This window comes from Lynx canadensis, chromosome F1, assembly GCF_007474595.2.
Source record: "Lynx canadensis isolate LIC74 chromosome F1, mLynCan4.pri.v2, whole genome shotgun sequence".
Classification (NCBI taxonomy): Eukaryota; Metazoa; Chordata; class Mammalia; order Carnivora; family Felidae; genus Lynx; species Lynx canadensis.
In genome coordinates this window covers 901233-925729 of record NC_044319.2, presented here as the reverse complement: position 1 = coordinate 925729, position 24497 = coordinate 901233, and the positions used below count along the sequence as shown (strand labels likewise).

At 49.8% G+C, this 24497-nt stretch overlaps 1 protein-coding gene across 7 annotated transcripts in view; it reads left to right on the top strand.

Annotated features, from left to right (window-relative positions):
- Nucleotides 1-24497, top strand: part of NVL (nuclear VCP like) — a 90770-nt gene that overhangs the window by 39991 nt on the left and 26282 nt on the right. For 6 of the 7 annotated variants that reach the window (XR_003965840.1, XM_030302106.1, XM_030302102.1 and 3 more), the window contains 3 exons: nucleotides 2932-3051; nucleotides 6836-6935; nucleotides 19557-19663. Coding sequence is in view for 6 of the 7 variants with exons in the window: in XM_030302106.1 (XP_030157966.1) it covers nucleotides 2932-3051; nucleotides 6836-6935; nucleotides 19557-19663 (327 nt within the window). In the remaining variant the exon portion in view is untranslated. Of the gene's footprint in view, nucleotides 1-2931; nucleotides 3052-6835; nucleotides 6936-15394; nucleotides 15475-19556; nucleotides 19664-24497 lie in introns of those variants that run through there. The other variant, XM_030302107.1, reaches the window with a different exon arrangement.

The window sequence follows — 24497 nt, the reverse complement described above, 5'->3', positions numbered from 1 at the left end:
CATAGGGCACAGTCCCAACCTGGAGTCTCATGGGCCTTGGGGCCTGGCTCCATGGTTCCCCAGGTCTGGAAGGACCAAAAACTGCCCTTGAGTTTCTGTGGAGCCATGATTGGCTGAGTCATTGACCTTTGTCTATTCAGTCTCCGGCCCCCTCCCCTGCCTGGAGGTGTGTGTGGAGGGGGGGGGTACACTGAAAGTTCCACCCAGTAACCATGGGGTTGGCCCTCCTGGCAGCCAGCCCCGCCCTCTAGTGGAGTCCATATTAACAAGACCTCCACTCGCTTTTGTGGCTCTAACAGTTTTCAGAAACTTTTGGGGAAAACCAGATATGTCTGAGAAGTACATTTAGTCGCCTGAGTGATTAAATGTATATTTCTTGTAAATCATTAGATCGCAGTAATACTTATCTCTATTGATGTGTTTACCTCTAGTTCATCAGTTTTCCGTGTGGCATTCCGCTGAATGAACAGAACCACACTTCTAAAAAAATCAGTTTCTTTCTTTCTTGATGTTCAGATCGAACGTTACATACGTACATCCTTACTTTCATCAGTGAGCTGTTTCCCCCGAGGGTATGTTCTCCGAAGGAGAATTGCTGTATCTTCACTCCTGAAAGAGAAAGTTTTGCCAGCTTTTTCCCAAGACGGTTGTTGCTGTTAGGCCTCCACCAGCGGTGAGTGGGGGTTCCCGCTGTCCCACATCCGCACCATTCCTGCCAATCCGAGGACTGAGCCTTGTTCTCATTGTGTTCTGACTTGTTTCCTAGGGAAAGGTGGGGAGGAGGTCTGTGGCAGAGTCTGGAATGACTGGGAGAGAGGAGGTGATCTGATGAGGAAGATAAACTTCTTGGGATTAGATAATGAGTTTGCTGTAGGGCGATTCAGAATCAAGGAGTCCAGAGACTTCCAGCAGACACAGGGATGTGAGCCCGGAGTTCAGGAGATTCGGGGTGGCACTGGAAACCCTGGGGACAAACAGTGGGGTCCCTGACCCCAGTAAAACACTGCTGGGGATGGGGAAGGAGGAGACTGGTCTTGGAAGGGTGGAGGACGCCCAAGACTTTCTGAGCCTGAACATCCAGGAGGCTGTTTCTTCAACCTTGTCAGTAACCACAGCGTACGAGAAACCGAAAGTAGGGCTTTGGGTTTGGCAATTAGAAGGTCATTGGTGACTTCAGGGAGGGTGTTTTCAATAAGGGTGTTTGCAAAAGCCAGGTTATCACGGTTGAAAACTGAAAGGCAAATAAGAAGTTAGAAATGATAGCTATAGGATCCTTATTTGAAATATTTCATAAAGGCCAAGATAGTGGGATTTTCTTCTGTTTGCTTATTTTTAATCACTGTCACCTTTGTTAAGATTGATTTTTAATCTGTCCTTTTGAAATTGTAGGTTTATCTTCCCCTAAATTAAGTTTCCCTTTGGCCATTTGGTTTGCTCTAGCCACAGTGCATTTGCCAGCTGTGTTGATCATTTCCGTCGACCCCTGTCTGATACTTGACCTCTCCCAGCTCACTGTTACTTTTTCTTTTAAAATATCTACTATTTTGGTCCAGCATTTCAAATATAATTTTTGCTGACTTGGATTCTTTAGGAAATTGAGCCAGTCTACTTTATTTATATACCACACAAGATGTTATGATCAAGGCCACGACTTCTGCTTCCCAAGGACTATCTAGACCAGCCGGGAGTCTCAGTAGCAGGAGACTCTGTGAGGGCAGAGTGGGGAGAGCAATAGGAAGAAAGTCGGGGACCTTCTCGAATACCAGGAGAAGCGGAGGCAGGTTGGAAGACAGATCAAGTAAGGGAAGCACCTTGAGCAAAAGTACCAAGAAAAGACAGGACAGATGAGAAGACAGAAAACCCTCCCGTCACTGTCGTCCATGGCGTGTGCTTTCTGCCTGCATTACTTATCACAGCCATGTGGTCACCAGAGCGGAACAAACACCGGCGGTGGGGTCGGCACTGGAAACAGTTTGCAGACTCTGTCCTATTTAGCAGTTTTATTAGGAGAAAAACATGCTTGGTTCACTAGTTTGAGATTTTACGAGAACAGTCTCTTAGGCCTCATGAACAGTGAGACCATATTCTTACATGTAGCTCTCTGCATTAACTTGTCCTAATGTTATAGGACGTTATGAATTACTGTGTTTCTTGACTGATCTTACTGTTTTATGTTTTGACTTAGATTTTACGGTATGGTATGTCCAGTGAAACCTGTTGAAGGCCTCACTGGCTCCCTTCGCCTTCTCTGATGCCAAGTGACAAAGTAGATCTTTCATTAGCAGCTTGACCCACATGGAAATGATGGTTGAGCAGGAAATGGCAGTAAAGCAGTGTTGGATTAATGAAAATTACTGCTGGGTGTTTTATATGCATACAGAGTAGGAGATCGGTTCTTTTTTTTTTTTTTTTGTAATGTTTATTGATTTATTTTGAAAGAGAGAGAGCAAGCAGGGGAGGGGAAGAGAGAGAGAGAGAGAGAGAGAGTCCCAAGCAGACTCCGTGCTGTCAGCACAGAGCCTGATGTGGATCTCGATCTCACAGACCTTGAGATCATGACCTGAGCCAAGATCAACAGTTGGTCACTCAAACCTCCTGAGCCACCCAGGTGCCCCTCAGATTAGTTCCAAAATCACAGTGTAGAATTATGGGATTGTGTCTGACCTAGAGAAGACCTTACATTTACTTTGTCTTTGTTTTAGAAACGAGGTAATCTATAGGCTTCAATAATAGCTGATTGTATTAAGTTGAACCATATACACTTGGCTGTTTCTGCATCAAAAATGGTTATATATCAGCAGTTCCATGCGGAACAGCCTGGTACTTTGTGGACTCTGATATTTAAATGTCTTTTAAAACTAGTTTTACTGTAATTTGGCCCAAAGCCCCAAAGTTGAACAGTGTCTGCATTTTATTTCTGTGTGTGTTCAGTACGTTGGTGAGAGTGAGCGTGCAGTACGACAGGTGTTCCAGCGAGCCAAGAACTCCGCGCCCTGTGTCATATTCTTCGACGAAGTGGACGCCCTGTGCCCTCGAAGGTCAGACCGAGAGGTAGGCGTATGCACCGTAAGCCTTTTGTAAGTTCTTATGAAGTCATTTCCTGAGAACACTGAGGTTCTTTAAGTGAAAAAACCTGGTAATTTGGAGTGAGGGCCTAGGCGTAACAGTTGTGTTGCTATCAGCCCTCGTATCCGTTTGTCTGTGTCATTTTGGTGGCAGACTTGTGACTCACAGGGGTGAGCAGCTGGGGGTTGCAGTGATGGTGGCTGTGAATAGCCCGCCTCGTAATCTTGATCCTCATCAGGTGAATGGGCTCTTGAGGCCCAAGAAAATGTGCCTCGAGGTTCCACACACCCAGAATGGGGTCAGGCGGTGCGCTTTCTGATGCTGTACCGTTCGTGCCTGGGGAGGACGGGAAACGGGCCTGCACTGCATTCCGCCTGCCCGAGTCTGCAGCGTCGCTGGTCACGGGAATGTCAGCACAGCCAGGGCCCGGAAGCAGTCGTTATCAGAAGGACCTTGTCCCAGAGTCCACTGGTATAAAGAGCACGTGGCCTTCTGGAAACCAGTATGAAGACTGTCTAGTGGGTACATTTGTGACACGATGACTAAGGAAGTGATTGTGTTTCTCTTGTGATTCATCTTCGGATAGTTATCTTGTGTGTGCCCTTAGGCTGTAAAACATTTATTAAATTCATTTCACTTAGAATCTCCAGAAACATTCCAAAGTCTCAAGAACAAAACTTGACTAATGTGAGTGTGATTCATGTCGCAGTGATTCTGTTTCCTCATCCGGTAGTCATCAGTAGCATCCCAGAAAATCCTTCTGGTCTTATCTCTGGGGGTGAGGTCAGTGGCCACGCAGAGGTCCTTCCCAGGTCACCCCGCCGGCTGGCAGATCCTGGAATCTGGTGGGGGATCCAGAGCAAAGCACTGCCCTTTCTGTCTGGCTGGTCAAGGCATGTTGTGCTCTGGACTTGACTCCTATTTATCTCCTTGTCTTTGGTTCTGAATAAACCCTTCATTTGTCAACAGCCCCTGTGTTGGTTTGCAGCCGCCTGTTAACAGCTGGTGATTTTGACTTTGGAGAGGTTCAGTGAGTGGGTTGCGGCTGGTTGGCCATTGCCACAGAGAGGTCTGTGGCCACACGAACCGTGCTCTGACGTCTGGGTTCTCGCTCGTTCTTGGATGTTTACTAACACGTGTTTCCATTTTCCAGTACCTGTGTTCTTCTCTTTGGACGTTTTCACCCGAAGGGGATTCTGAAGGAGAGAAATAGGGAGAAAAATGGGAATACATATTTCTTTTTTTAGCGCGTGAGTTATGCATGGACACACGCTTGTGACAGAACTCAAATTAAGTTCTACACATGTTAGTAGATCAAGAGTCCTTCTTCCTATTTCCTTCTATTACTCTCCTTGGAGGTTATCGCTCAGTTTTGTATGTAGCATTTGTTATTCTACAACTTTCTCTATAAACTTAAAAACGTGTATGGTCATGCATGTGGTCATGCATCTTGATGATTTTCCCATGTGCTTAATGACTTAATTTTTAAACGATTGCATGAATATTCTACAGTCTGGAAACAGAAGGATTTCTTTAATAATTTTCTGTTTTAGACATTCACATTGTTTCTAATTGTTTTTCTTACAAACAGAACTGCAGTAACACTCTAATCGCATGCTTTTGTGCACATGTATGTGGACCTATACATACTGTGTTTTGGAGCTGACATTAAATCATCCTTCACAAAAAAATACCGGATACGTATGCCTGCCAACAGTATTGTCAGCAATGGCTAATACCCATCTTTTAATCTTTTGTCAGTTTTATCGTCAAACGTGACACTAAATCTTAGTATTCACGTCCCTGATTATCAGTGAGGTTGATTGTCTTCAGTGAATTTGTATTTCATCTTCTAGAAATTGCCTGATCAGATACTTTGATCCTTTTGCTATTAAAACTTCTTTTTTATTTATAGGAGCTTTTACGTGTGCTAGAAATTAATCCATTGTCTGATTGTGTGTGTTGGCACGTTTTTCCCAGTCTTCTCACTTACCTTTAATTTTTTTTATTACGTACAATGTTATAATTTTGTTATAGTAAAACCTGCCTTTCACAGTCCTGTGCTGATTCTGAGGATTTTGTCTGGTTTAGGTAGGACCGTGTTTGGTTGGTGTCTGGGGCTACTTTACTGTTCTGAGTCAGGATTGTCACTATGTGCATCTCCTGACATACTTGCTTTGTGTCCTCAAGGAGTGGTGACATGCACCGTTTCTTTTCTGGAGAAATTGTTACCACCTCTGTGCTGAAGAAACGCAGTAATCCCACCGCCCCCCCGCCACACACACACAGCACTACTTTTCTCATTTCTTCCATTGGGCATTTAAAACCTTTCTGTGTCAGAGTGAGTTCCCCTGTGTCCACCACCGCCCTGGACCTTTCCCTTGGGTATTGCCTTAGATCTGCTTGTGTGCCTCTGGGAAGAAGCCTCGTGTCCCAGTCCAAAGATCTGGAACATCTCACATCCCAGGGGCTCTCGTGAGGCTGAGTCTACATTTGCCCAGTAGGAAATCTGTTGCGACTCTGGATGTAGAGTTCTCTCTTGTCCAGCAAGAGACTGGGACACAGGATTGAAAATGCGAGAGAGGCTAATGTCCTGGAGGAGACGAGAGCCCCGAGTAAGGGTCCTGGCTCCGTTTTTGTTTGGATCAGAAGGCGTACAAGCGTGATGGACTGGACGTGCACACAGAGACAGTGGAGTCTTGAACATTAACTCATGGGCGTGGGGGAAAGGGGGTTTTGGAGAGGTGCTGTGTTAGGGTTTGTGTCAATACAAAACAAAATCCTGGCTGTGTGGAAGGTTGTTTACAGCAGACAGGAGCCCCCACCTCTGTTTACCTAAACTGGCCTAGGGGACTGAAAGGAGAAAGAGGAGCATGCTACCTCAGGGTCAGCAAGGCACCTTTGTTTTGCTAATTAGCTCCGCTCTGGCCAACTTGACCTTGCTGTGGTCTTAAGTCCTGTTTACCTGTTTTGGTCCTTCCTTCCTGTGAAAGCAGCTTTCTGCTATTGTACTAAGTTGGGGGGCATTTCCGCCCTGAATACCTCATCTTGTTTACTTCATCTTGGATGTTTTCATCTTGAGATTTCCTATTCCTATACCTTTGTCCTATACTGGGGGCCTTTGCCCTGTTTACCTAATCTCGTTTACCCAAACTTGGGTGTGTTCACCCTGTGACTTTCTAATTCTTTATGCCTTATTAACCCATGGTGCAAGCTCGGGGAATTCCTGAACTTATTCCCCACAGCCATTAGATCTTTTCTTTTCTTTTTTTTTTTTAAGTTTATTTATGTTGAGAGAGAATGCATGTGTGCTCGAGGAGGGGGTTGGAGAGGGAGGGAGAGAGAATCCCAAGCAACCTCCACGCTCTCGGCGCAGAGCCCAACGTAGGGCTCCATGACTTGAGCCGAAACCAACAGACGCTCAACTGACTGAGCCCCCCAGGTGCCCCGTAGCCATTGGATCTTTGAATAACTTGGAGGCACGAGATTTAGATCAGCCAGGCCTGCCCTTGTCTGGCTGTGAGGCCTGGACACGTGGCTTCTCCGAGCCTCAGCTTCCTCGTGGAACAGTGGATAACACGATTCCGGGGACTTCCTGCCCCTGCGTTGCACAGTGCCGGGATGTAGCGACCACTCAGAAAATAATCGCCCTTACCTCTTGACGGAGGCTTTCTTGAAGTTAGCTAGCACGTTACTTTGTATGGAAAAGAATGACGAGGCGGTTTTCTTTTTATTGGAAACTGATGGAGGTGTGTTCATTCCCTTTCAGACGGGGGCGAGCGTGCGCGTGGTGAACCAGCTGCTCACCGAGATGGACGGGCTGGAAGTGCGGCAGCAGGTTTTTATCATGGCGGCCACCAACCGGCCAGGTAGGGGGTGCTCCCCATGACTGTCAGCGCTCCACGACACCGGGATTTACATTCATGCCGCTAGAGGAGGGTTAAGTTTAGGAAATCCCTTGTTGGCTCGTAAGTTGAAATAAAACCTCAGGAAGCTTTTATGCGAGTGATAGTAAAAAAGACTTTTATTACTTAGATTTGGGGGATTTTTCTGTGTTGGTCCTCGGAAGGTTGTCTCGTTGGCAGAAAACCCAGTGTCCGCTTTTGACCACACAGATGTTATCAGAATTGGTGTCCTGCGGTTTCTCCCGAGCTTATAGGAAACAAGGACCAGGCTCTTCACCGCATGTGAAGGTGGAAGATAGAGTCACAAGGTTTTATACCGGGACCACGTCACCATCCCTGCAGTAACTGTTACTTAAAGTTGTTACGAGCTTCAGCGGAGCCGAGGGGCTTAGAAAAGGCTCATAACGTCAGCACCCGGCTCTTACTGAGGGTCCCAGAGTCTCTTCCTGTGCTAACTACTCTGCGGTCCTCATGAGCCGCTGTGTCGTAGCCACCCCGCGTGGACACTGGTGTTAACTGTCTGCCACCGTCAAGCTCACAGAATTTGTCTTTCGGGTCTTGTAAGTTACTTTGAAAGGTAAAACCTCCGTGAAATACACACGATTTCATTTTTAAATGGAAAACGGAAATATATGAAGGTTTGTACTTTGACGGCAGTAAAGTACCGTCTCTGGAATCCGGCGGACCTGGGTTTGAGTCCTGTCTACAACTCTTGTTTTCTTACCGGTTCTGTTTCCACCCCCACCCGTGTGACACCGGCCGAGCACCTGTGTCACCCGTGTGACACTGATCACACGGAGCTGGTGTCAGAGCCTGCGAGGCTGCCACCAGGACCCTCGCGCTGCTGACCGGCCAGCTACAGGTGAACCCTCGGGTTCAGTAATTCGCCACAACAGTTAAAGGAATGCAGGAAAGCACCGTACAGTTGACCCTTAAACAACATAGGTTTGAATTACGTGGGTCCACTTACACGCGGCTTTTTCTCGTGAACACGGTGCAGTCCTATAAACGTATTTTCCTTACGGCCCCCATAATGTTTTTGTTCTCTGCTGTACTTTATGGTAAGAATACAGCATATAACACAGAGAACGTGCATAACGTGTGTTAATTTTTATGTTACCGGTAAGGCTTCCAGTCAACAGTAGCCACCAGTAGTGTTTTGGGGAATCAGAAGTTACACAAGACTTTTGAGTGCGTGGGGCTGGGGAAAGGGGGCAGTCGGTGCCCCTAACGCCCACGCTGTTCAAGGCTCACTGTACTTGAGTTGCTGTTTGTTGTAAAGGATGCACACAAGGCCAGGTGTGGGGGGCAGTGCAGACGTTGGGGGCCCTCTCCCCTTGGAGCCAGGGCACACGCCAGCCTGGGAGATCGGTGTGCTCGTCAGCAGGACGCTCCCAAGGTCCACCGCCCAGAGCTTCCCTTGGGGTTTTATGCCTTAGTCACTGTTGGTCGATGGCCGCGCGATTGAACCTGTCTCCCAGAGATGTGGCTCCCACTTCTGTCCTCTAACCACGGGCTTGGTCTTTCTGACAACTGGCCCATCCTGAAGTTACTATCTTGGGCCAACCTTGAGTTGGTCATTAGCGTAGCAAAGACTCCCATCCCTGGGGAACGGCAAGGGTATTTGAAGCTTTCTGACAGGAACCGGGGACAAAGAGCAGAAGGCTTCTTGGTTACACCACCTCCGCTCTGGGCACACGTTACTTCCAGGATAATGACGCCAGTTGGCAGGATGGTCGTAAAGGGCAGTGTGTCTCCCACGGCGTGTGGCAAGGAGCTGTTCAGTAACTACTGCCTCTGCCAAGAGCACGTTTGGTGACAGCCAGGGCGGCGGTCCCGAGGCCCTACACTCACAGCTGTCCCCGGGGGAATCTGGAAAACCTCACAGATCTCTGTGCAGAATCACACCCTGCATTTTCTGGTAGACGCAGAGTTTTTCTGAGAGATTTCAAGAAGACACCGTAGTCTGCGATAAGCCATCCTGTCTTCACCTGGCACTCGCCGTTTTCGTGTTTGGTGATCGTAAACACATATCTTTAGCTTAGTCTCTGTGGACTAGAACGTAACAGGTCCCCCTGTGTCCCTGGGTTTTACGTGAATCCTCGCCTCAAACAGTGCAGGTGCGTGTCCTTTCCCAGTCTCTGTTCACCTCTGAATTCTCTGAATTCTCCACAGCTCTCCGGATTCTTAGCTGCGAAAGCCTGGGCTGAGTACAGTAGCCTGTGCTGACTTTAGCCATGGTGAGGGAGACAGGAACACGGTGGGCACCTGTGTCTTGTCCCTTCCGGTGTCCCTGAACCTGTTTCCTCCTCCCCCGTCCCCTTATCCGCGGAAGAGATCCCGCTGCCTTGCTGCCTACAGAAATCCGAGAGCGGCCCTGTGGGTCACCCGTGTCACCCGTGGGCGTGCCTGTGGCGGTTCTCTTCCCTAGTGCGCTGTCCTGCAACATTCTGTTTGTTTGTGACTTGTTTTCTCCCCGCTTCCAGAAATCTCTTCCCACCTGATGGCTTTGGCCACATGACAAACTACCACCATACTCAGTGGCTTCAAATCACCATTTTTGCTCTGACCCACAATTTTGTGGGTCGGGGACTCCGGAAGGGCTTGTCCAGAGGTTCCTCTCCGATCCCAGTGCCATCAGCTGGAGTGGCAGGGCCAGAGGACCATCTCCGCGGTGACGCTCCGGCATCTCTGTCCCCTCCTCATGGAGCGTCCCCTCTCCAGGCCTCTGCTGGTGGCGTGGGCTCCCGCTGGCAGGATCCCGCATCCTCGTTCTCACGTGACCGCAGGGTTCCAGGAGACGAGGGTGGAGGCTGCCATTCCTGCTAGAGGCAGCGCCCGGGGGACAGCAGTGGGGAGGCTGAGGTTCCGGGGCAGGGACGCAGGGCGTGAACACCTGTGGTCGCTCTGACTCTTTGCACACAGGTTTCTTTCCTGACGCGCTCTGTGATCGCACAAGGTGTAGCTCCACCTTTCCGTTTGGTGTTGAAGACCCACCAGGTCAGCGTAAGGCTCTTTAATTTCTCAGCACAGCTTCTCTTCTGCTCATCAAATATTTATGGGGTTTTTACCGTGTGCCTGGTCCTCCTTGGCTTTGGGAATTCAAAGGCTAAGAGTTTGGAAAAATGCTTTGTGTGTACTGTGATTTGGGGCTGGGGAACTTGGGTACATAAGAGACAGACTGGCTAAGAGGGTAGAGAATGACTTGGCGGGGGCGAGGGCCGGGGGGGGGGGGGGGTGCGGGCTGACTTAGGGATGATGGTCCAGGAAGGCTGTTGCAGAGGTGCTATGTGAGCACATGTACCCAGGGCGTAAGGGGCGAGAGCACCTGGCTGGTGGGGCCCAGACACACCAGCTGCTGCCGCTGGCAACGCACAAAATCGAAGGCAGAGGAAGGAGTCCTGCTGACAGAGGAAAGGAATTTATTTCCGCGAGGCCAACACCAGGGATGAGGAGGGAGCACGGGGCAGGCCGACACCCCCAAGCCGCCCGCCCGGGTAGGATGTGTGTGACGTTCCTCAGGCCCTCCTGGCTGCCCAAGGACTGGGGACAGGATAGAAGACACACGGTTGACTGATAGAGTCTCCATCAGTTTATAAATATCTCGGTAATATTACAAGGAAAAGGCAATTTTATCAATAGCCTAATCTCCAGGAACTCCCTACTGTCTTAGTGATAATACTCTGCTGGAGGGAAAAACAATCTTAGCTTGACAAGAGCTAGGTCTCCAGTATCCTTGAGTCTTCCTTAGCATACGGAAGTCCTACTGGAAACTTCCCCTGGGCTGCCCCCCAACTCCACAGTATAGAAGCTGTCACCTGCACTACCCCAGTGCAGCTCTTCCTCCCCATGGGTCCTGTCCCCATGCTTTACTAAAATCACCCTTTTGGTACCAAAGACGTCTTCAAGAATTCTTACTTGGCCATCAGCTCGGAACCCCCACCACCACTCCAAAACCCCATCAGGGAGATGGGAGGCTAGCGTCCCAAAAGACTGTCTCCAAAGTGCTGAACAAAGGTCCAGGTTCAGAAAGGAAAGTGTGGGACACAGTTGGTGGGCACTGAAAGGTTGGTCATCGTCTTGGGGTCAGTCGTGGGTGGGGTCTTGCTGGTGCAGGACAGTCCCTGTTGCTTCAAGGGGTAGTTTCGGTTCCCTCTGGGGATGCTTTGCCTGCTGGGTGTTTCCCTGAATTCAGAAATTTGGAAACAAGAACTTAGAAAGTACAGACTGAGGGGCGTCTGGGTGGCTCAGTCAGTTGAGGGTCCGACTCTTGATTTTGGCTCGGGTCATGATCCTGGAGTCATGGGATCGAGGAGCCCGCTTGGGATTCTCTCTCTCCCCTCCTCTGCTTACGTGCACGTGCTTTTCCCCTCTCTCTCTCTCTCTGTGTCTCTCCCCCTCTCTCCCTCCCTCCCTCTCTCTCTCTCTCTCTCTCTCTGCCTTCGTGTGGGTCACTTGAACATTTCTTAGAATTCCATTTTGATTTACCTGTTATTTTTGAGTGTATCTCTTTGTAGAGTGGTTTTTGTGGATGAGGCGGTTGTAGAACTGCATACACGTAGCTTCTCACTGTTTACTGATGTCAGCATTTCTTTTGCCAGTTCCAGCAAAGAGTACATGCACTGCCTGCCTTGGAGTTCCTGCACCAGCCCCATTCGGGACTGTCCTCCGTGTCCCTTCTCCACTGTCTCAGAACCTCCTCAGACAGCGTTCTTATTTTTGCCTCAGCTGTGGAATGAAATTTTTTTGAAGTTTATTTACTTATTTATTTTGAGAGAGACAGAGACCGTGTGAGTGGGGGGAGGGGCAGAGAGAGAGCGGGAGAGAGAGAATCCCAAGCAGGCTCCGAGCTGTTAATGCAGAGCCCGATGTAGGGCTGGAGTTGATGACCCGTGAGGTCGTGACCTGAGCCGAAACCAAAGTCAGACGCCTAACTGACTGAGCCCCCCAGGCGCCCCCTGTCAAATAAAATTTTAAAACTTAGGTGGAAAAGGAGGCTTTGTTGTATTTCCAAATTTTTGCTCTTCCCATCGATTTTTCTTTTCTGATGTTCTTAATTTTTTTCTGACATTCCTTTTTGTTTCAGAAACTCCCTTTAGTTGTTCTTTTAGGTGTGTTTAGCTTGTGGCGAATTTTCTTGGTTTTCATTTATCCAAGAATGCCTTGATTTCCGGTTCTTTCTTTCTTCAAGCCTATATGGAGTTCTGGGTTGACAGAACTCTTTTCTTTCAATACCTGTAAATTGGGCCACTTCATGCCAGCCCTCGTGGTTTCTCCCTTCCTTCCTTCCTTCCCTCCTTCCTTCCTTCCTTCTTTATTTCTCTCTTTTTCTCTTTCTTTCTTATTTTTTTTTTAATGTTTATTTTTGAGAGAGAGTGGGAGACACAGAATCCAAAGCAGGCTCCAGGCTCTGAGCTGTCAGCACAGAGCCCGACGCAGGGCTCAAACTGACAAACCGTGAGATTAAGACTTAATCCAAAGTCAGACGCTTAACTGATTGAGCCACCCAGGCACCCCCAGCCCTCATGGTTTCTGGACACAAACCTGCTTTCGTGTGAATGTCGTAACAGTACAGGTAGGGCGTCACTTCCCTCTGCTTGGAAGACTTTTTTTCTCTTTTTTTAAGGTTATTCATTTAGAGAGGGAAAGCATGAGCGGGCAAGGGGCGGAGAGAATCCCAAGCAGGCTTCATGCTGTCAGCACAGAACCTGAAGAGGGGCTCGATCACACAGATGGTGAGATCATGACCTGAGCTGAAATGAAGAGTTGGATGGTTAAGCCAGCTGAGCCCCCCAGACGCCCCTCTCCTATTTTCCATTTCTGTCATCACTTTTTCCCCTAACTTGTGAGGTGCCGCTTTCTACAAAACAAGGGAAAGAATTGTTCTGTCCCCATCCCCCCCCCACCTCGCTGCTCTCAAGACCTGTGATGTCCCTTGTGTGATGTGTGGCACACCAGAGTCCACCCCCTGTCCCGGAAATAATCCGCTTCCCTGTGCTCAGCCCCAGGAGACGAAGGTCCCTGGACAAAGTCCACTAAGACCACCGATGCCCTGGTTGTCATCTCCTGCGCACATGCGCACGTTCCTCCTTCTGGTACCGGCTCCTGTAAAGGACGTTCTCAGAGAGGAACTGTCTGTTCCCGCTGAATCCTCTGTGCCGCTGGTTAAAAACACTCCTGCAGACAGGTATACCCAGATAGCCACACCAACCGGGTAGGGTCTCTACTGCTCAGCGGGGGTCTGTTTCCTACAGTAGCAACACGGGATCCAGAAGGAGTTTCTGCTCTCTGTGCAGCTCTGTTGAAAAATTAAATCTGTAAATTATGACACACAGAAGTGTAAACTTCTGGACAAGGATTAGGTCTGCGGTTTTATGTTTGAGAGAAAGTTCCTAGTTCAGAGTCTCTATCCATTGTAATAAGCCCTTAGTAGTTTTTTGTCAGGCGACTCGATGGGTGGCAACAAAGAAGAGATTTATTCCATTACACACAGTAAGATATTCAGCCACTTAAAGTTCCAAGTAAAACCTTCCCTTTTGTGTCCAGTCTGAATGGCCCTGGATCGTTGTTAAATTCTCCTTGAGTTGGTGCCGTGTTCCGACCTGTGTATCTCGCCCTTTGGCACAATGCTTCCCTTGTAAAAGTAACCTAGGCCCTGGCATCATTTCTGCTGATTCTCAGGAACCGTAAATAATAAAACTCAGTATTTGTTTTGTGAATTGTAAGAAGAGACCTACTCCTGTTCCGTGAAGGTCGTCTGATCTTGCGGTAATTTTCATAGACATAGTATTGATGGTCTCGTTAGTCCAGTTTCTAAGTCTCTAAGAAAATGGCTTTATTGAGATCTATAATATGCCATAAATTTTACCCATTTTAAGTACACGACTCAGTGGTTTTGAGGACGTTAACAGACTTGTGCAGCCACCCCAACAGCCTGATTTGAGAACATTTCTGTCACCCTCAAGAGGATCTGTGCGTGTTAGCTGCCCCTCCCCATCCGTCCCCACCTGCAGCACTGTCTCCCTAGGCCTCCGCTTCTGCGTGTAAGTGGAGTCACACATGTGGGCTGCGGGGTGTGCCCTCTCCCGCTCGACGTCCTGTGTTCAAGGCGCATCCGTGTGGCGGTGTCAGTACTCCGTTCCTCGTACTGCCAGATGACGTTCTGTCGTGTGGACCTACAGCGTTTCACCCGTTTTCCAGCTGATGGACATTTGGGTCGTGTCCACTTTAGGGCTGTTGTGAAGCTCCGCATACAAGGTTTCGTGTGGCCGTATATCATAATTTCTCAGGAGGTAGATACCTAGGAGTGGGGTCTGTGGGCCACGTGGTGACTCTGTGTTTAACACTTCAGGAAGCAGCCAGACTTTTCCAGAGAGGCCCAGCGTTTTCTGTTCCTGCCGATAATTGTAACAAAGCCGCGTGTGGGAGTTCGGATTTCTCCACACCCTCAACACTTGTTACAACCTTTCTAGTTGATTACAGCCATTCCAGTGGGTGTGAGGTAGTATCTTACTGTAGTGTCTTCTTTCGAGAAATACCTGTTTGAATCCTTCACCCATTTTTTTTAGTTGGGTCATGCCTTGTCATTGAGCAGTAAGAATGATTAATTCTAGGGGCGCCAGGGTGGCTCAGTCGGTTAAGGGGCCGACTCCGGCTCAGGTCATGGTCTCACGGTTTGTGAGTTCCAGCCCCGAGTTGGGCCCTGTGCTGACAGCTCAGAGCCTGGAGCCTGTTTCGGATTCTGTGTGTGTGTGTCTCTCTCTCTGCCCCTTCCCCACTCGTGCTCGGTCTCTCTCTCCCTCAACAATAAACAAATATTAAAAAAAAAATTTCTTTTTAAAGAATGACTAATTCCAGATACAAATCCACAGCCAGGTGTATGATTTGCATGTCTTTTCTCCCAGCCTATGGCTGTCTTTTCACTTTCTCGCTGGTGTAATTTGAAGAACAAAAGTTTTAAATTTTGGTAAAGTCCAATTGATAGGTTTTTAATCACATGCAATTTGTGTCCCGTCTCAAAAACTCACTGCCTGATTCAGGGTCACAAAGATTAACCCCCGTGTGTGGTGACGGTTTTACGCTTCCAGTGCTCACACCTCGATCTTAGGTTCATGTTGAGTTAATGTTTGTGTGCTCTGAGGAAGGGGCCCCGATTCACCCTTTCGCACGTGGACGTCCGCTTGCCTCAGCACCATTTGTGGCATCCTCTCCCTGTTGAATTGTTGGGGCACCTCTCGAAAATCGGGGGTCCGTTTGCAGCAAGGTGGAGTTTTTCCTGAAGTTGGAAGTCACTGCCTTTAGCTCTTAAACATCAGCCTTTTTTGGTACTCGGTGGGAGAGCAGTGCTTCCTCACCAGCGGATGGAAGGGAGGGCTCTTCACGCATCCTCCTTGTTTGCGAGTGAGCGGATTTTGTCTTTACAGCGGTGGGACTTGGGCTGACTTCTTCACTGCGGATGTGAGAATTATCTGGACTCCGAAGACTCCATCTGTGCCACATCGAGGTGGGGAGCCACTTAGCAAGCTGTAGCAGTACTCCCAGGGCGAGGAGTTAGTGTTCTCAGCAGCTGATGGCTGGGGTGTGGAAGTGTCATCAGTTGACAGGACCTGTTAACGGATTGGCCGTGGACGTGAGTGAGTGGAGCCCGGCCACGCCTCCAGGTCTCGGCCGGAAAGACTGGAAGGGTGAGCTGGCCTCAACCAAGGCAGGAGAGAGCATGGTTGCCCCGTTCGGGGAGGACATGGGAGAAGATCGGGGCGTGTGTGAAGTGTGTCACGTCCAAGATGGCTCTCTGTCACAGGGAGGTGCCGGTGTGTGCCTGCTTCTCACTTTCTACAACGCCCATTCCTTGCGCTCTTTCCCTTTAGAGGACGATAGGAGTCCTTTTCCCTTTATTGTCCTCTAAAGTGTAAGAAGCTGATTGGTACCTACGAGCTCGAGACACACAGCACTGGATTTTCTTTGAGAGATGGTGTAATGCATCGAATTTTGGAAAAGTTTTTGATAGAGCGGTAGTTTGCCATCCCATAGTAAGATCTGTATAAAGCGCTTGGTGGGGGTCCCGGCTGGCTCAGTCTGAGGGCCTGCGACTCGATCTCGAGGTCATGAGTTCAAGCCCCATATTGGGTATAGAGATTACTTCAAAAATAATAAAATCTTTAAAAAAAAAAAAATAAAGTGCTCAGGGTGCTTTTTACTCGAAATAAGTAATTCCTTAAAATAAACTAATAAATAAGTTTGTAATAAACTAAATATGGTGCTTGTCAGAGATATTAAATGATTGTAAAATTCCTAAATTAAGTGCCTTCTAATTATGATTGGGATTGTTTACATCAGGCTTCATGTTTGAGCGTTCTTGTATATTCAAGTTAAAAGATGTTTCCACCATTTGGTATTGGCATAGACACAGACTTACAGATCATTGAAACATGATAGGACCTACCTATAAAATACCTATAAAAATATCCCCCCACGTATCTGGATGATTAGTTTTTGGGGGGTTGTTGTTGTTGTTGTTGTTTCCTGCTGCAAAAAGCTTTCCTGTTTCCATTTGGTCCGTGGTGTGGCGTGGGAGCAGGCTCCAGGGTGTTGCAAAGCTGCCCGGGGGCCACAGAGAGAGGCTCGGGCACCAGCCCTGGCATCCGGGGGCTGCCGGAGGGGCCCCTCACGGGCTGCTGGGCTCCAGAGACCCCGAGTCATGCTGGGGGTGAGCCTTTCCAAGAGATGCCGGCCTCGCCCAGCCTGGGGAGGGGGGCAGCCGGCCTGCGGAGGTGAGTCAGGGGGTCGCCCATCTTCCTGATGAGTTTCGCCTCCGTCTAGGAAGTGCTTCTCCTGGAAGTCACGGCGCTGGGGGTCTGCGCGGGCCAGACCCAGGGCGTGTAGATCCAAACGGGCCTGGTCCAGACCAGGGCGGCTTCCATGGCATCCAGGCTTTCACCCCCTCATCCCGGCACCTCTTCTGCACGTCTGGGAAGAGGGCGCGGCTGCTGTGCTGGTTTTGCACCTTCAAGAGACGCTCAGCACCCTCCCGCTTCTCCTTAGCCAACTCGTGGGAGAGGCGGTCCACACCCTCCAGAGCCACATCCTCCCGGTGGAAATAGGAGCCCAGAGAGAGGGAGGGGTAGGCGGCCCGCGGGTGCGCGTGGACCAGGACGTTGACGGCGTCCTCCACCTCGGTGGGATAATTCTGACGAACCTGGGAGCTCATGGTTGGTCGGTGACGAGGAGCTGAGTTCAGAATAGGGTGTTGTCCGGTCCCGGAGGCGGAGGGTCTGGATAATTGGGTTTTTATAGAACACGAAGGCCATCCAGTAGAGAAAGAATAGCGTTTTAAACAAATAGTGCTGGGACAGTGAGATACGTGGGAAAAATAACCTTTAACCTGTTAGAAGCCACATGAAAAATCAACCCAAAATGAATCAAAGACCAATGAAAAGTCACATCTGTAAAACTCCTGGAAGGAGGCAGAGGAGAAGTGTTTTCTACCTTGGACTAAGCAAACATCTTTTAGGTATGACATCAGAAGCACAATGTTTTAGAGCAAAAGGATAAATTGAACTGCTCTTCACAAGGACAAGCCGCGCAGACGTGGAGGCAACATTTACAGAATGTGTCTCTGATGAAGGATCTATATCTGCAGCACGCGATGGATTCCCAAAACTTAGCAAAAGGAAAACATGAAAAATTGGCTAAGGACTGCACAGACGTTCACCGCAGTAGGGATCCCGGCGGCAGATAAATATGGGAATGTGCTCGGCATCTGGTCGTCAGGGAGATGCAGGTGAAGGCCGCCGTGAGAGACTGCTACAAACCCTACGTTAACCAGGGCAGCGGGGCGGGGGGTGGGGGGGTGCTCGCTGTGTTGAGCATCTGACTCTTCCTTGTGGCTCAAGTCATGATCTCACGGTCATGGGACTGAGCCCCACATCGGGCTCTGTGCTGGGCAGGAGCCTGCTTGGGAATATCTTCCTCTGTCCCTGCCCGACTCGTGCTCGCTCTCTGCAATAAAAAAAAGAACTAAAATTAGAAAGATTGTACAGGCAATTGTAGGGGACGTAACATGGCACCGCTAGTTTGGAAAACGCTCTGTCGGATTCTTTAAGACCAGCACATCCTACAGTGTGATGTTGCCACACACGGAGGGACTCACCAGAGAGAACGAGAAACTCACGCAAACACACGTCCACGTGTGCTTCTGGTGGGCCAGAACTGGAAACCACATGTTCATCAACAGAAGAATGAATACTTCTTCCTGTCCTGAAATCGAGGCGTATCCATACAGTGGAATACTGCCCGGCAATACAGACGGGAAAGATACTGACACACGCAGGAACTTAGGTGAACGTGGATAATTGTGTTGAGTAGAAGAAAGCAGAACACATAGAACGTGCTTGCACTTTCATGGGGTCAGGGAAGAGCAGGAGAGAAAGGTCACAGGGGGGTCCTCTGTAAGTTTTTAAACTGCAAAGGTCTTCTGACACCTGAACGTGTCGGGCCCTTTGCCCTGTAGAGTAAGATGGCACCCAGGCGCGTGGGGCAGCGCTCCATCACGATGCCGCGAGTGTTGTGCAGTAATCTTTCTTTCCCCATTTCCAAGTAGTTTATCCTCGCATCTTGAAAGTCCAGTAGCTTGTTGAACGTTGAAAAATCACTGAATTAAGTATTTAGCTTCCCCAAGGTAACTGAAGAACAAAACTAAACAAAATCAGAATTTCAGCTGTAAAGAACTCTGCTTCTTTATGGAAGAATAAATTAATGGTTAAGTCTCAATACGTGCATTAGAAAACACGAGTCCCATCATTTCTAGGTGTGTCTGTACACGAACAAAGGTCTTCTTATTGTGAGCTTTGGGAAGCTTCTCTGGAATGATTGAGGGACCATTAGAAGCGATTAGGCTTAAGAAATGGGCTCTTTGTTCCTGATGAACTTCAGTGTCAGGCAGTTTGGGACTTGGTCTTTGCTACTGGTACCAAGAATATGGTGGGCACAAAGGAGGGTGGAACTTTCTTCTGGGGGACTCAGGGAAGGCTTCCTGGAGGAGACCTTGTTTGAAAATTCCAGTAGTGTAAATGAGGAAGAAAGCGTTTCAGAGGAAGGAACCACTGAGAGCAAAGAGGAGGAGGCTTGAGGCTTCAGGTTGTTTCAGGAACAGCAAGAGGTCTGGTCAGTGGGGTGTGGGAGTCAAGGAGAATATGACAGAGGGCACCAGAAAGGGCGCGGTCAGGTCTTGAGGGCCTGCCTGCCGTGGTGACAGATGTGGGCTAGTTCTGCAGGCACCACACAGGGTCCCAGAGTGGGGAAGTGGACACACGGGACCAGTGAGGAGCCCCCCTCAGCCCTGACTGAGGGCAGGGTCAGGAGAAGGCGCCCATTCAGAGGGGAGAGAGAGGCCTGGAGCCAAGCGGGTTTGGCCAGGAAGGTGGGTGGGCTTTTCTTAAGGGTATACTTTGATGTGCAGGAGTTTTTAATAAGTCTAGTTTATCAGTTTTTTCTTTTCAAAAAAAGTGCTCTTCCCACCTCTCACGTTAATTGTATCATTTAAAAAGATTCTGTTTTATGAAGTCTTGACTCTCCGTTCTTCTCCAGATATCATTGACCCTGCAATCCTGCGCCCAGGACGCCTGGACAAAACACTTTTTGTGGGTTTGCCGCCCCCAGCGGATCGCCTGGCCATCCTGAAAACCATCACCCAAGTGAGTACAGGAAATGGTGTATTTGGGGTGTGTTTGTCTCATTGCAGATGCAGACTAGCATCTGTTGCTTTCAATATTTGCTCGGCTGTGTCTCCCAAAGACATATTTTGATCATTGAAGAGACTGTGCATTCTTTGTTATTTGCTTAAAATGACAGGGATATTTGTTAAGTTTTGAGTTAAATGCTCAACTGATATAACTGAGATTTTACTCTGATCATATTGTTTTGTTCTTTTATTTTTGTAATTTTTTTATATAAAATTGTTTTTAATGTTTTTTTTTAAATTTTTTTTAATGTTTATTCTTGAGAGAGAGACAGAGACAGAGTGTGAGTGGGGGAGCGTCAGAGAGAGAGGGAGACACAGAAGCCGAAGCAGGCTCCAGGCTCAGAGCTGTCAGCATAGAGCCCGACCCAGGGCTCGAACTCACAAACTGTGAGATCATGACCTGAGCTGAAGTCAGATGCTTAACCGACTGAGCCACCCAGGCGCCCCCCCTTTTTTTTTGGTGTTTTGTTCTTTTAGATCTTTGATTGTTACTTTATGGAAATTGTCTTTAGAGGGATTTGAAATGGAATAGAAACTTTTGGACAATAAATACAAGCCCATTATAAATATCCAGAGAAAAACTGAGTTTTGAAACCACAGTGTTGAGTCTGTCCTCCATGCTGATGTGTACCATCTTTTTTGTCTTCTTTTTTTTTTTTTAACGTTTTTATTTATTTTTGAGAGAGAGAGAGAGAGAGAGAGAGAGAGAGAGAGAGAGTGTGAGCGGGGGAGGGGCAAAGGGAGAGGGAGACACAGAATCCGAGCTGTCAGCACAGAGCCTGACTCAAGGCTCAAACTCACAAACCATGAGATCATGACATGAGCCGAATTTGGACGCTTAACTGACTGAGCCACCCAGGAGTCCCTCTTTTCTTCTTGTTAAGTAAACTCTACATCTACAGTTAAGCGTCCGACATCGGCTCAGGTCATGATCTCTCAGTTCATGAGTTCGAGCCCCACATGTGCTGGGGCTCAGAGCCTGGACCCTGCTTCCAATTCTTTGTCTTCCTCTCTCTCTGCCCCTCCCCACTCACGCGCTCTCTCTCTCTCTCTCTCAAAAATAAACATTAAAAAAATGTTTTTTAATAGTTTATTCATTCTGCTATGTTCCTTGAGTTCTTTCTTTGATTAAGAATGCCTGCTGGTTGTTGGGGCACCTGGGTGGCTCAGTCGGTTAAGTGGCCGACTTCGGCTCAGGTCATGATCTCATGGTTCACGAGTTCAAGCCCCACATCGGGCTCTGTGCTGACGGCTCCGAGCCTGGAGCCTGCTTCGGATTCTGTGTCTCCCTCTATCTCTGCCTCTTCCCTGGTCACACTCTGTGTCTCTCTCTCAAAAATAAATAGACATTAAAAAAGTTTTTTTAGGGGCGCCTGGGTGGCGCAGTCGGTTAAGCGTCCGACTTCAGCCAGGTCACGATCTTGCGGTCCGTGAGTTCGAGCCCCGCGTCAGGCTCTGGGCTGATGGCTCAGAGCCTGGAGCCTGTTTCCGATTCTGTGTCTCTCTCTCTCTCTGCCCCTCCCCCATTCATGCTCTGTCTCTCTCTGTCCCAAAAAATAAATAAACGTTGAAAAAAAAAATTTAAAAAAAAAAAAAAAAAAAAAAAAAAAAAAAATTTTTTTTAAGTCTTTCAAAGAATGTCTGCTGGTTGTTACTATACTTATGACATAGTAGCCGGAATTGAGTTTTTCTTGGTCACACAGTCTTTCTTCCTGGTCTTTGTAAAAATTACAAAACTATTTTTTTACTTTTATTTATATACGTATATATTTTTTATGTAATCTCCATGCCCAACGTGGGACTCAAATTAATGACCCAAGATTGAGAGTCACATGCTCCACCAACTGGGCCAGTGGGGCGCCCGTGTTATTTATTTACTTTTAATGGAGTTACAGTCGACACACAATATTATTTTAGTTTCAGGTGTGTAGCATAGTGATTTGACATTTTAAATGTTTATTTATTTTGAGAGAGAGAGAGAAAAACGTGTGAGCAGGGGAGGGGCAGAGAGGAGGGAGAGAATCCCAAGCAGGCTCCGCACCGTCAGCACAGAGCCTGATGCAGGGCTCGAACCCACGAATGCTGAGATGATGACCTGAGCAGAAGTCCAGAGTCGGACGCTCGACCGACTGAGCCACCAGGCGCGTCTGTTTCTGCAAAACGCCTTTGGGACGTTGAATCTGTAAAGATGTCTGAGGCCGCTGCGCGCTTTCTCTTCCCCCTGGGGGATGATGTGCTTTTTCTGCCTGGTCTGCATTTGGGAAGCTGAGTAAGGGCGGCGGGTGCCTCGCTGCCGCTGGTAGCCTGCTGGCCGCGGGCTCACGTTCTGGGTGTGGGGTGCCGAAGATGCTGCAGGCAAGGGGCTGTGTGTCGGACGTCTGGATACCTCTGATTCCTGCGCTGGGCTTTCTCCTCTCAGGCGCCCGATTTCTGCTCTGTCTCCTTATCGTTGGTCCCGTGCTTTGGCTTCTGCCTTTTTCTCCGTGTTCACTGTGCCGGGTGAACACTGGCAGCACTAGGAACACTGCGCCCGTGCTCCCTAACTGTCTCCATCGTCCCTTCTCCCGTCCCTTCTCCCTGCCGTGCTTCCCTCCCTCTCTCTGCCCGCCACCCCCAGCCCTGCTGCCTCCTCGTCCCAGTGGGGAGGCCCGCTCCCGCCTCCGTCCCTTCCCGCTCTGCCGGGAGCCAGGTGCTGCTGCTGCCTTGCGGTCGTGTCCTTGATGCCTGGCGTGGGAGAGGGAGCCGAGCTGGCACAGGTTCACCCTCACGAGGACGCCTGAGTGGGCTCCGTCCTGGAGGACGCCCCGTGTGGTGACCTGGACCTGCCCTCTCCACCCAGAGCGTGGCCCGTCCCCACGGCCGTGCCCCCGGTGCTGCAGGGCTGCCTGGGGGAAGGACGCCCCCCTTCTGTACTGGCAGAGGGAGACTCTGGGCCGTTGCTTCCAACTGCAGAGAGCAGCGTGTGCGGCCGCCTCCCGACAGAGGAGCGAGGGCCCGCTTTGTGGGCCGAGGCCCCCACTGACAGCAGTCTGGAAGACCGCTCGGAGGAAGGGGAGGCAGAGGTTGTGCGGTGAGGCTCACCGGAACCCAGGCCGTGTCGGGCGCGGCAAAGAGGACGTGGGTGTGAGCACCGTGTCCGGTTTTCATAGGATGCTGGACTGACCGTAGAGCCGAGGGGCAGACACCGAGAGGGTGAACTCTCTGCTCAGACCGCTGAATAGATGAGGGTCCGGGGACAGGAGGCGATGCTGCTGGAGGTTCTGGTTCCCCGGGGGGTTTTCCAGGCTGGAGTCAGCTCGGAGCTTGCGAGTTCTCGAGAGCCCTCTGGCTGCCACCAGCACGTGGCTGCAGGTCAGAGACATGAAGACATGCCGCTTCGTTCCGGGGGCTCTCGATCTACCTGGCCACCCCTGGGTAGCGTCTGGGGACATTTATGTAGGGCGGAGGCCAGGGGTGATGGTGCTGCCGGACCACCTACGGGGTACAACACGAGTTATCCGACCCAAAGCGTCGGTGACACCAGGGGACCCTGCTGCGGTTGTGTGTCCAGTGAGTATGGTGACGAGCGTGTGGCCTTTCTCCCCCTCCCCCGGCTCTGTCTGGGAGCCGCGTTCCCGAGGTTTTGTTTGCTTTGGTCAAAGCCTCTGTGTACGGATGTAAGCACCCCCGAGCATGTGCGTGCGCTCGCTGTTTGTGCCCACAGATCCCTGCAGTTGCCATGATGTGATAACTCACACTTGCCCCTGGGATATCACTCATTAAGGGCAGAGACCCGAGCGCGTGTGCCAGACAAGACGCAGGTGGCGTTCAGGGCCTCGATCGACGGTTGTTTCAGGTGTGTTTCATCCTCTGCGTGGCGCTTGGCACCGGGGGACAACTGGACGCTTCTTCATCTAGAATTTTCAGTGCTGTTTGCCAAAATAATTAGGCCTCAGACTGAGGAGCGCATGCTCAAAGGCCCCCACGTAAAGGTGAAATTACCAAGAAAATAAGACGATAGAGGATTAGCCTGCGTTATTGTAAACTACCTATATTCCCGATGGCGTGTGAACTCTGAGGACCCTAAAACCTAAGACGTAGGCCTTACCGCTGAGGGGCTTGTCTTCCAGACCAAAGGATAATATGATGTTTATAAAACAACAAGCACATTCATTCGTTCCCGAGGAGGGAGGAAAACGAAGGGAAGATAGCCCGGCCGTGTCCGCTGTATGAATGCAGAGTGCGCACCCCCCAGGGGGCTTTGTCGGCGTCTCCCAGTGTGACCTCTGGCCGCACGCACACTGCCCGCCACCTGCACACCGTGACCGCCAGCCGCCCGCTGTCGCTGGACCAGCCACGTACTTTGACCGCCAGCCGCGCGCCGTCGCTGGACCAGCCGCCGGGAGGGCTGTGAGCGGCTCACCTCAGTGAGGTCAGCGCTCCGCCTCGGCGGTAGGTTTGCGGAGATGGGAAGGGGCTTTGCCCCGAGTCACCTTGAAAAGGCAGACATGACGCTGTGAGGGGTTGTCTTCAGATGTCCCTGCAAGGGAGGGTAGACCGCGGGGACGCTGAGGTCGGTAACAGAGCCACCGTCACGTGTTAGCCAGGACGGGGGAGTCTGACCATTTTGTGGCTTGGACCTTGTGTGCACATGTCTGCGTTCAGACACGGTGATGTCAGGGCTTGTTTGTGTCATTTTTGTCTTGGTCCGTCCTGGTCATGGGGCGGCCTTGTGTGATGTCCGCGTTCTGTGACGTTCTGTCCAGCAGGAGAACAGCACCGGCTGGCCGTGAGTGTGGACATTGCCG